Raw genomic sequence first — 13022 nt, 5'->3', positions numbered from 1 at the left:
ACTGTTACTTGTGAATTATCTCACAACAGGCACAGCAATCCGGACTACTCCTGTTGTCATTCGCTAAAACCTGTCACTAATCACGGTCCGATCTGGAACTGCGATAAACAAGGGGTTAATGTACATGACTTTCTCCAACACTGCCTCAGCTTACAAAAATCCACCTAAACACACACATCCAAACTACTCTCGTAAAAAGCGACTCGAAACCAGTTGGACATTCACCCTTCTCCATTTTACTCTCCAAAAGTCTCTTCACTAGATTTGTATATTGTTTTGTGGATGGGTGTGAATACTGTGTAAATATAGCGACAATGTAGCCAAGTTTGCAAAACTGATCCCTCCTGCTACATCTTCTTATTGTCTGGCAGACCAAGTGTGTTAACAAGGAAGATGTAAACAGATGGTACAATTATCATATGTTTATGAATGAGGGTGAATATGTAAGGTAACATTTTCATAAAGAGTGCAATGGTGGATAAGTGAGTTGCCTCTCCAGAAATCACCGCCATTAGCGTTTTGGTAGAGGACTGCAGGTCATGCACTCAACACGGACAAAAAGTTATCGAAAGAGGCAGCATACTAGTTAGGCCTGCTCTTTTCTGACCCCTTTTATTGGCTGTTTTCCCCCCACATGGATTCGTCAAACATACAATCTGACGTGTGAGGTTACCATGGCAGCCCAAAAACACCAGACGTCAGGTGACTGGAAAGGCCGTGGCATATGAGTCACTGACATGGACATGTTGCCTCGATGCTCTTTTAGGCAGGACTGTAAACTCCAGACATGTTCGATGCCGTGTTGGTCATCTGTTCATAAATCACAGTGATTGCACTCTTGGGATTGGATTTTCCATTTTAGATATTTTAGGCTTTTCTTCTAATGTGATCAAATGGCTTCTGTTTTTTTGTGATGGCAAGAGAGTTGAAAAGTGTGTCAGGCGACTGGTCAGTCCACCACTTTGATCCAGACCTCAATATCTTGTCATTTGAAGCCCTAAATTATTTATTTCATAGCCCCGAGGCCAGGAACCATCTGTGTTTTTTCTCATTTGCTATAACTGGAGACACAGCTAAGTTACAAAGCTCCACAAAAAAAGTATATTCCTACCAGGAGTTAACGTGGGTCCAGTGGTTAGCGTGCAGGCTACACAGCTAGGAGACCCGAGTTCAATTCCACCCTGTCATTCTGGCCTCTCCGACTTTATCTCCAAGGTCTCTAACATGTAATGTCCCTCTGATGTACTTGTTCCTGATCCTATCCATCCTGGTCACTCCCAACCCAATGAGAACCTCAGCATCCTCATCTCTGCCCCCTCCAGTTCTATGTCCTCTCTTTTCCTGAGTGGTACCGTGATGTTGGCTAATATTTCAGTCAACAGCAATTTGTAAGGCTTTAGCTGAGGGCATTAGCATTGATCTCATAATAACTTTAACTTAGTATCCTAATGTAAATAGCATCACAGTAGAGCATGTTAGCCCCTGAAAGTATTAGCATTTTAAGTCGATTGAGCAAACTGATGATAAACCATGTAATATCCTTGTTAGCATTGTTATATGAGTGTGTTAGTTTCTCATTAAAAAGTAATTGGACGTTAGCAATTAGCTGAAAGTAAGTTACAGACGTAGCCTGTTTGTAATGTAATATAGCTGCAATCAATCAGGCAAGCGTATCGCCTAGTTTAATTAGTAATTTGATTGAAATCATTAGAACCGATATTTGATTTACCACCTGGGAGCTAATTTAGCCTGGTAGCATTTTACACATGCATATAAGTTTGCCATTACTACATTGATCTTTAAGCTAGTTTTACCTGCTAGCATTAGCAGTTAGCGCACAGTAATCGTTAGCTTTTCATTGTGGAATATTCAGGGCAAATACATTCATTACAAGGTTTGATATGGATTTGACAGAACCCAAATATACAATCTATTAGTAAACATTATCACGCACACTGTGAGGAACTGTAGATGTATATTTTTTTTGCTCCAGATTCCCACACCTGCTCAACATCACACGTTTGCTTTGAGCCAGATGGAGAGGAAAATGATTTCCAACTGTGTGCACAAGGCTGGGGGAATATTTCCTGCGATCGTTTGAAGTAATCCTTATGTAAATAGTATGCTTTACTGGAAATATAGAATGAGGCAATAACCCCCGCAGTTTGGATCCTGGCTAATCCTTATCCTCATTGTCTTCAGCTTACTGTCACTTTGGTGTCTAGCAGCAGCATTAGCGCTCGTGCTCAAAATATTCATTCGATTCTTTTTTTTTTTTTTTGCTCCCAGCTGAAAAACAACATTTTATTAAGTTCAGCACATATTTGACAAAGTTAATTAAATGTCGCTGTATCTTTACCGGAGCGGTGTTGCATTTATTCATTTAAAAAAAGCAAAAAATTAAATAAAAAAAAATCTCACCTTAAAGGCAGCTGTAGTGGGATGAGCATGTTATGCTAGGAGTCTACTGGGCCGGCGCCAGTTGGTGCTGGTTTGCGCCAAAGATTATGTGATTGGTGCGTAGTGTGGCGCCAAATAACAGCAACATGGCAACATGCCACAAGGAGCCACTACGCACCAATCACATAATCTTTGGCGCGAACTGGCACCAACTGGCACCAACTGGCGCCGGCCCAGTGGACTCCTAGCATCATTGGCGCAACTTGGCTCGCACCATTACATTCCAATAGATTCCAATAGGCGTATTGTTTGTGACTTTTGGTTCCACTTGGTGGACACGGCGGCAAAAAATCAGTTTGGGGCAATAAAATTTCAAAATTTTGAAAATAAAGGAAGAAATGAAGAAAATTTCAAAATCTTAAAAAAAAAAGATTTTAAAGATTTTGAAATTTTCTTCCCGGCAAACTCAGTTTTTGCCGCCGTTAGGGGCTACTATGAGCCAGTTTGAGCCACTGCATGCCACTAGGCACTTTATTGGTGACACTAGGCGCCAGAGCAGATTGCATTGGCGTGAACTGGCACCAACTGGCGCCGGCCCAGTGGACTCCTAGCATCATTGGCACAACTTGGCTCGCGCCATTACATTCCACTTGATTCCAATAGGTGGCAAAAATTGAGTTTGGGGCAAGAAAATTTCAAAATTTTGAAAATAAATGAAGAAATTAAGAAAATTTCAAAATCCTTAAAAATCTTTAAAAAAAAAAAGATTGAAATTTTCTTGCCACCAAACTCAATTTTTGCCGCCGTTAGGGGCCACCACAAGCCAGTTTGAGCCACTGCACGCCACGTGACTCTCGGTGACACTAGGCGCCACAGCAAATTGCATTGGCGCAAACTGGCACCAACTGGCACCGACCCAGTTAATCGACCCATTAACGCTACAATGGAACTCGCTTATCTCGATGCCTCTCGGGCTGGCTGACTGACTCATGTCGACATAAGCGGACTCTTAGCATCGATAAGGAGGTAGCCCAGAATAAAAGTACACATAAAAGTACACAGAGTCCGTTGTATAATAGGGCTACTATTGGGAATAATAAACAACAAATATGTTAACTCTTTTTGAGGAACTAGTGTTACGGTGTTACAAATACATGAATATTGTTTCCTGGGCTCCATGTAAGCACCAAGCGATATTGGAACTGTTCTGTGCATTTTTTGTATAACTAGTAAGCGTGACAAACGTGCAAAAAAAATGCGAAATCTGGAAGGGGGCAAACACTTTTTCGCACCACTGTGTTTTAGAAGACTCCAATTTCTCTGGAGGAAGAACCCACAGTAGATTTTTAAGTGTCTCTCTTCCATTGTTGTACAATCCTGTTCATCTGATGTTCATAAGGGTATAGCACCACAATATGTTCTCAAAAGTGTTTTTTATGCAGACAGAGGAGGTAAGAAGTATTCCAAAACTCGGCACACCTGAAATAATGAGTTGCACCACCTGTCAAGGCTCGATCAACCTCCATTTCTGCAAAATGACTTTAAATTGTTGACCCATGTTGCGGCCCCTGAAAAATGGCCCTTTTGTATCATTCTGGAATAGACATTATGTTCCAGTTTTGGGTAACATAACCTGACAAGGTAGTGCTTTTTGCGTGATTTACTCTCATATACTGCAGATGTTGTTCCTGCTACCAGGTCCTTAATTTCCCTGTGTGCACACGGCCAGAGGAATAATGAAGTTCTATTTAATGTAATGTAATCTAAAAATAAAAAAAAGGAATATAGTACATACATGGAAATGTAACTTAGCAAGGAAAAAGTATTGCTTTTTTTTTTCTTCTTTTTTAAAGTCATAGAATTATAGGAGTTGGAAGTGAAGAATGGGGGAAACTAGTATGTCGGAAAAGTGAACTACTTTGAAGTGACTAAAGTCAAAGTGTAACAAGCAAAAAGTCGTACTATAATAACAAATGTCATTATATTAGGAAAAAAGAATTACATTATTTACAAGAATGTAGATGCAAGATGAGGGAAAAAAGTACTTTTTTATCTTTAATTTCACCACAAAAGATGTATATTTTACAAAACTAGAGTGTAAATATTACAAAAAAATTACATAAATTTATTTAAAAAAATACATTGATATTTTAAACATTTATTTTAAAATTGTTTTATATTTTCAATAATATTGATATAATTTTAATATTAAAAAGTAACATAATATTACAAAAAATAATGTCAGAATTACCCCCCAAAAAATGATATGTATATGAGAATTAAGTCGGATTACAGGTAAATATCATGAGAAAATACTGTAATTTCACAAGAAAAATATTGTAATTTTTTTCCAAGAATTATAGATGAAATATTCCAAAAAGATGCCATAATTTGATGAAAAACGATAACAAGTACGACAAAAAGTACGGTTCTTCATGATCAAAAAAGTAATTTCGACCAGGATGGAACTACTTTTAAGTGACTAAAGTCAAAAATGTAACAAGCAAAAAGTCATACGATAATAATAAATGTCAATATATTGGGAAAAAAGAATGATTATATTGTAATATGAGGGGGGAAAAGTACATTTTAACATCTTATTTTACCACAAAAGATGTGTAAAGACTAAAGTATAAATAATACAAAAACAATGATATCATTTTATAAAAAAATTACATGGATATTTTAAAATTGATTTAAAAATTGTTTTATATTTTCAATAATTTCTGCAAAACGGCTTTAAATTGTTGACCCATGTTGCCGTCCCTGGAATAGACATTATTTTCCAGTTTTGGGTAACCTGACATTTTTTTGGACCGGTACTTTACTCTCATATACTGCAGATGCTGTTCCTGCTACTAGGACCTTAATTTCGTTGTGTGCACACAGCCAGAGGAATAATGATGTTCTATTTAAAGTGATGTAATCTAAAAATAAAAAAAGGAAGCAATTTTGATAAAGTGCGGCATTTGTATTTCCCTTTAGTGTGTTCCGTGATATATATGCGTGTAACAACACATTTGTTTTTGCACTTCAGCAGCTGATGAGAGCTTTGTTTGGGCTTGTATCATTTGTCTCCAGCGCTAAAGATAAATAGAGACATGTAGAAACACTCAGCCAGAGCTCCTAAGTGGCCCTGTTGCCTTAAAAAAAAAAAAAAAAATTAAAAATGAAGGGGAAGAAGAGGCTAGAATGCGGTTGATCATCCCTGTCTCTGATACGTAATGACCCGCAGATAACATGTCTTTCCCCCCCGCCTCCCACTGCCTGTGATGAATGCAGATGGAGCCCTTCTCCAATTCCTCTCCACGGTTGAGAGGCGGGGAATAAATTAAACAGCAGAAGCATCACATTGTCTCAGTCGGCCTTGAAGAAACACCACTTCCTATTTCAGGATGTGAAGTCACCTGAGCGAGTTTGGACGTTTACCTGAAAAGCCCCCCACCCCACACACCACCTCAAGTCGTCTTTGATAGATTTTATTCATGCAAGAAACTCCAGCATCTGTCAGTTATGCAGCCTCCGAAAAAAATCATTTTCTGGCTGTGAAAGCAAGTCTGGACCAGAAGTAAATCAGCCTGCCTGCAGGGCGAATGAGTTAGTTACGCTGGTGCTTGTTAGACAACCTGCTAAAAAAAACATCCTTGACACGCCAAATGGGATATAGTACATACATGGAAATGTAACTTGGCAAGGAAAAAGTATTGATTTTTTTTTCTTCTTCTTCTTCTTTTTTAAATGCAATCCTATGACTGAGTATCAGGCTCGCTCTACGGGGAAAGAAAATACTATGATAATAAAGTCATAGAATTATAAGAGTTGGAAGTGAAGAATGGGGCAAACTATGTTGGAAAAGTGAACTACTTTTAATGACTAAAGTCAAAATGTAACAAGCATAAGTCATACTATAATAACAAATGTCATTATATTAGGAAAAAAGAATTGTTACATTATTTACAAGAATGTAGGTGTAATATGAGAACATTTTAACATCTTAATTTTACCACAAAAGATTCTGCAAGACTAAAGTACAAATATTACAAAAAATAATAATTTTATTTAAAAAATTACACTGATATTTAAAAAAAATATTTTAAAATTGTTTTATATTTTGATATTGATATAATTTTAATATTAAAAAGTAACATAATATTACAAAAAAATAATGTCAGAATTACACGAAAAAATTATATGTTTATGGGAATTAAGTCGGATTACAGGTAAATATCATGAGAAAATACTGTAATTTCACAAGAAAAATATTGTAATTTTTTTCCAAAAATTATAGATGAAATATTCCAAAAACATGCCATAATTTGATGAAAAACGGTAACAAGTACAACAAAAAGTACGGTTGTTCATGATCAAAAAAGTTATTTCTACCAGGATGGATTATTAATTAATTTAATTAATATTTAATATTATAATAATAATAAATAATAATTTAATTAATTTTATATTATGTGAAAATATTGTCATTTTTTTTAGAAAATCCTAGTTTTACACACATAGTTATTATATTTTTTTTATATTACAAGAGTAATGTCTTAATTTTAAGAGATTTTAATATTATGATGATCTTGGTGTAACATTATGACAAAACCTTTTACCAGAGTAATTTTTTTTATTATATATTTCACCCTGATATTTGGTGACCTTGTTTTACTATGGATGTCTAAAAGGTGACATTTTGAGAGCTCGTGTGTGTGTAAAGCCAGTGAAGCACTTCGTCATCATTGGCGAACTGACTTGTTGATACACCGTCTGCTGTTGTTTGTTTATTCAAGCTCTTGGTGTGTTTCCCCCCCCCACCCCCCTCCAATACAGTCTGGCGTCAGTCATCCGGGGTCAGGTCCTCACTGGCGACGGAACGCCTCTGATTGGAGTCAACGTGTCTTTCCTGCACTACCCTGAGTACGGATCCACGGTCACTCGACAAGACGGCATGTGAGTGAACACACTCATCCATCAGCACAACATTGGCGACCTTTGCCATCGCAGATGTTTATGTGCGGCGCCGACTGCTGGGGAAATTGCATCAAGATTTGTGCAGAGTTGTCTTGGCACGCATCCCGACAAATGGAAGCTGCGGCACAAGGCGGCCGAGAACAATTGCTCATGCAAATGTCACGGCGGGCGGAGGCCTGTTTAAAATGCATTGGATCAGCCGGCCGAGAATCAATCTGCCTGCAGTGTAGTTAAACATCAGCTTTACGTGCTGACCTTCTGATGATATTACTTCACACGGATGCTTCATAATGGCCGCACAAACACTATGCGGGGCACGTCTGCACTCAGGCGACATAACATTAGGAACACCTGTACACAGCTAATAAGATCCCATGCATGAATTCTGCCTTCATGACAACGATAATGCTATAATATTATATAATATTTCCCAACTGAGCATGAATGCGGTATATTTTCCACAGCCCTGGTATTGTACCTTATTAGGTATATTTTGTGTCCTGAGTATGGAGGAGTTCATGAGGATGAGCACGATTCCCCGCATATTTCGCTCTGTACGTTGGCTGACAAGGAGGGTGATAAATGTTCAAGGATGATCACACTTGGTCAGCCAACAGAGCCGCCCGGTGCTTTGCAGGGATTGGGTATTTAAAAATTGTTTAATATTTTCTGTAATATTTATATTTTTTTAATATTAAAAAGTAACATAAAAAACAAAATATGTCAGAATTACACAAAAAATAATATGTTTATGGGAATTAAGTCGGATTACAGGTAAATATAATGGGAAAATACTGTAATTTCACAAGAAAAATATTGTTTTTTTTTCCAAGAATTAAAGATGAAATAATCCAAAAACACCCCATAATTTGATTTAAAAAAAGGTAACGTTACAAAAAGACAAAAAGTACGGTCGTTCATGATCAAAAAGGTTATTTCTACCAAGATGGATTATTAATATATTATGAGAAAATATTGTCATTTTTTATTAAAAAAAATATAAAACACCTGTACACAGCTAATAAGATCCCATGCACGATAATGCTATAATATTATATAATATTTCCCAACTGAGCATGAATGCGGTATATTTTCCACAGCCCTGGTATTGTACCTTATTAGGTATATTTTGTGTCCTGAGTATGGAGTTCATGAGGATGAGTACAATTCCCCGCATATTTCGCTATGTACGTCGGCTGACAAGGAGGGTGATAAATGTTCAAGGATGATCACACTTGGTCAGCCAACAGAGCCGCCCGGTGCTTTGCAGGGATTGGGTAAGGAGTGTGTATTTAAAAATTGTTTAATATTTTCTGTAATATTTATATATTTTTAAAGTAACATAATAGAAAAACAAAATATGTCGGAATTACACAAAAAATAATATGTTTATGGGAATTAAGTCGGATTACAGGTAAATATCATGGGAAAATACTGTAATTTCACAAGAAAAATATTGTATTTTTTTCCAAGAATTAAAGATGAAATACTCCAAAAACACGCTATTATATAATTATTATACATAATTATATACATTAATTAATTAATTAACTATTTAATTGTAATTTAAATAATTAATTAATTATTTAAATAATTAATTATTTAAATAATTAATATTTAATTAATTATATACATAATTTAATGAAAAAAGGTAACGTTACAAAAAGACAAAAAGTACGGTCGTTCATGATCAAAAAGGTTATTTCTACCAAGATGGATTATTAATATATTATGAGAAAATATTGTCATTTTTTATAAAAAAAAATATATAAAACACCTGTACACAGCTAATAAGATCCCATGCATGAATTCTGCCTTCATGACAACGATAATGCTCAACAATAATGCTATAATATTATATAATATTTCCCAACAACATTCCACAGCCCTGGTATTGTACCTTATTAGGTATATTTTGTGTCCTGAGTATGGAGTTCATGAGGATGAGTACGATTCCCCGCATATTTTGCTCTGTACGTCGACTGACAAGGAGGGTGATAAATGTTCAAGGATGATCACACTTGGTCAGCCAACAGAGCCGCCCGGTGCTTTGCAGGGAGGGGGTAAGGAGTGGGTAAGGAGGGGGTGAGGAGGGGGTATGAAGGTTCTCTGCAGCTGTGAAGCTCCCCTCTTGGCCAAAGTGTAGAGTGCTGGAGAAAGGAAGCTGTTTTAGGTCAGCTGCACAGCTTGACGCTCGAGAGTGTGTGTGTGTGTGTCTGAAATCATGCAATGTCACCACACAGATGCTTCACCCCCCACCCCAGGGAGGCGGAGTATGCGGTGTATATTTATATATATATATGTATATATATATATATATATATCCACACACAGAGAAGCACTTCAAAGGCTCGTCCTTCATTTCCAAACCAGTAACTTCTCCCCGAGTAACACCGAGCTAATTAAAGCCGCCTCGGCAGAAAAGACAACTCCAAAAACCAAAATGACTGATTTTTTTTTTTTTTTTTTTTCTAAGCAGCATGCCTGGTCAAACAAGAGCAGTAAATTGGATTCGGTGAATGATAATAATACATGAAGCCTGCTCAGAGGGGATTCATACACCTGAGAAGTACGACCATCGTGGTGTAGATCACATGTCTTTGACTTCAAGACTTCAAGCTAGTACAGCGTATCCTCGGAAATTGGCAGGACTTTGGTCAAACACGGGTTGGGGGGGGGTGTAACTCAATAGCCACATATACATGGACCCAAATATTCCAATTCCATTCGGGTTATTTGCTCAAACGGAAAGAATGTAACCTTTGTATACACCTCATTCCGAAAGAAAAGTCCCAATCCGAATGAATATATAATGGGATTCCCAGGGGTGGAATATTCCTTTCCCTAATCCGATTGAGGTATATTGTACCTGCTCAAACGGAAAGTTCTTCTTCATGGTGTTTTTCTTCTTCTGTTGTTGGTGGTTGGCAAGCAGCTTTGAAAATGAAAGAAAAACTTGAGGAAGTCGGTATCAGGTGATGTTGGTGTTTACGTTTTACTGGGCATGCCCTATTGACTATTCTGGTTGATTAGACACGCGATTGGAATATTCCTTTCCATGTATACCATTGCTTTCGGAAAAGTCATTCGGAAAGAGAAAAACTCCTCATGTAAACGTGGCTATTGATTAAGAGCTGTGTCTCAATACTTTTGTTCATAGTCTGCATTGTTCCTCACTCATAAATACAAAACACATGCTAGCAACTAGTAGCTAAAATGCTAAATGTGTACAGGTTTGATTTGCTGGCAAACGGCGGCGCCTCTCTGACGCTCACATACGAGCGAGCCCCGTTCCCGACTCTGCACCGCACGGTTTGGATCCCCTGGAACATCTTCCACGTGATGGACACGGTGGTGATGAAACGGGAGGAGAACAACATCCCCAGCTGCTACCTGACGGGTCTGAGCAGACCCGACCCGCTCATCCTGGCCACGCCTCTGTCGACCTTGTATAAGACGTCTCCGGAGGACAGCCCCATCATTCCCGAGACTCAGGTCTTATACGATTTTTTTGCAATGAAACGTACAAAGCCTGCCACACTGCTAATGTTGCTAATTGACCTCATAGGTTCTCCATGAACAAGTCGCCATACCAGGAAGTGACCTCAACCTGGTCTACCTGAGCTCCAGGGCGGCTGGCTACAAGCCCATGCTGAAGGTTCTGCTGACCCAGGAACGCCTCCCCTTTGGCCTAATGAAGGTGCACCTGATGGTAGCCGTCATGGGCCGGCAGTTGCAGAAGTCCTTCCCGGCGTTCCCTGACCTCTCCTACACCTTCATCTGGGATAAAACAGACGCCTACAACCAGAAGGTCTACGGCCTGGCAGAGGCTGTGGGTGAGTTAGCACGGAGAGCTTCTCTGTCATGCTCTTTCTTGTTAAGCTTCAGGCCGTCCACCCGAGCTCAGCATTTCATGATTGATTTTTATCTATTTTTTTAACCACATTTTTATTTTATAATGCTGAAAAAAAAAGATTGAGTAGCTTGTGCCACAGCCTTGAGTCACCTAACTCAACGTCATCTTTTTCATTGGATGACAGTGAGAAATGCAGCCTGTCAGTCAGGATGCATATCAACCTCCTTTTTGATTGAATCCTACCAACATCCTGCTTGTCAAATGATGACACTTACTAGGAAGGAAGTGCTTCGGCATTCGTCAAAATAAAATATATCTGCCGTAAAAATACGTAAGTACAGTTCAGTTGTGATTTGAAAGCAATATGAAATCATATTTTACGTCAATTGTGGTTTGTTTGGTCCTAATTTTCCAAACTCCCTCATAATATTGTAGTTATTTTGTACTTTTTTTTTTGTAATTATTTCAATTCATTTTTTTCACAATTCATTATTTTTCAGGTTATTGTTTTTTTAAATCACCAAATGTTAACATATTGTACATATTTTTCCAATTGATAGTGGCAATATATTCATTATTATTAAATTACAATGATTATTATTAGAATTAACATAAATTATAATATTATTATAATATTTATTTCTATATTTTAAGTGACTAAAGTCAAAATGTAACAAGCAAAAAGTCATACTATAATAACAAATGTCGAATTACTTAAGAATGTAGGTGTAATATTAGAAGAAGAGTACATTTTAACATCTTAATTTTACCACAAAAGATGTACATATTACAAAAACAATGCCATCATTTTATTTAACAAATTACATTGACATAAAGAAAATATTTCAAAAATTGTTTAATATTTTCTGTAATATTTATAATTAATTAATTAATGTAATATATTATTTTTAATATTAAAAAGTAACATAATATGAACAAAATATGTCAGAATTACACAAAAAATTATGTTTATGGGAATTAAGTCAGATTACAGGTAAATATGAGAAAATACTGTAATTTCACAAGAAAAATATTTATTTATTTTATATTTTATATATTATATATTATATTTTTCCAAGAATTAAAGGTAAAATATTCCAAAAACATGCCGTAATTTGATGAAAAAAGATAACGTTACAAAAAGACATGATCAAAAAAGTTATTTCTACCAGGATGGATTATTAATATATTATGAGATGATATTTTCATTTTTTTTAATCATAGTTTTACACAAATAGTTATTATGATATATATATTTGTAATATTATAAGAGTAATATCTTAATTTTAAGAGATCTTAATATTATGATGACCATGGTGTAACATTATGAGAAAACCTCTTACCAGAGTAATATTTTACCCTGATATTTGGTGACCTTGTTTTGCTATGGATGTCTATATTTTTTCACTTTTTTTTTTCTCTGCTTTGTAGAATAATTGTGACAAGCATTCACAGTAATTTGAAAAAGAATGTAATTGTCGCAACGCCATCCCTATTCTGTTCACAACTGTTGCTATGATAGGCTATGATGGATTCACTATCTTTATTGTATATGTCATAATTAGTGGAATATTGCGTCAAGGAGCGTCTATTCAGCAGAATTAAATGCAGCGATACCGGGCATGTACTTGCTTTTGTGTCACTGCAATACACCTCATATGTTGCGGCATTATTGCAGTGTTATCATCATGCATCATTCCAGAAAAGAACATATAACCGTTCACTCATAAGTTATGGCCGCGGCCGCACGACAGCGTTATACGATATTTACAATAATTCGCTACATGCGGCGGCCTGC

The 13022-nt window shown here is 36.7% G+C and overlaps 1 protein-coding gene and 1 long non-coding RNA gene across 4 annotated transcripts in view; one reads left to right on the top strand and one right to left on the bottom strand.

Moving 5' to 3' along the window:
* The window catches only part of LOC131107832 (uncharacterized), a 204444-nt gene that overhangs the window by 54451 nt on the left and 136971 nt on the right, over window positions 1–13022 (bottom strand). The gene's annotated exons all lie outside the window — the stretch shown is intronic.
* Window positions 1–13022, top strand: part of LOC131107771 (teneurin-3) — a 224286-nt gene that overhangs the window by 164240 nt on the left and 47024 nt on the right. For all 3 annotated transcript variants that reach the window (XM_058058074.2, XM_058058067.2, XM_058058100.2), the window contains 3 exons: window positions 7228–7347; window positions 10602–10863; window positions 10937–11204. In XM_058058074.2, the coding sequence (XP_057914057.2) occupies window positions 7228–7347; window positions 10602–10863; window positions 10937–11204 (650 nt within the window). The remainder of the gene's footprint in view (window positions 1–7227; window positions 7348–10601; window positions 10864–10936; window positions 11205–13022) is intronic.

Source organism: Doryrhamphus excisus, linkage group LG23, assembly GCF_037039965.1.
Source record: "Doryrhamphus excisus strain RoL-2023G ecotype Guam linkage group LG23, RoL_Dexc_Guam_v1.1, whole genome shotgun sequence".
In the NCBI taxonomy this organism is placed as follows: domain Eukaryota; kingdom Metazoa; phylum Chordata; class Actinopteri; order Syngnathiformes; family Syngnathidae; genus Doryrhamphus; species Doryrhamphus excisus.
The sequence above is the reverse complement of the archived record's forward strand: the minus strand, read 5'-3'. Positions and strand labels throughout refer to the sequence as shown.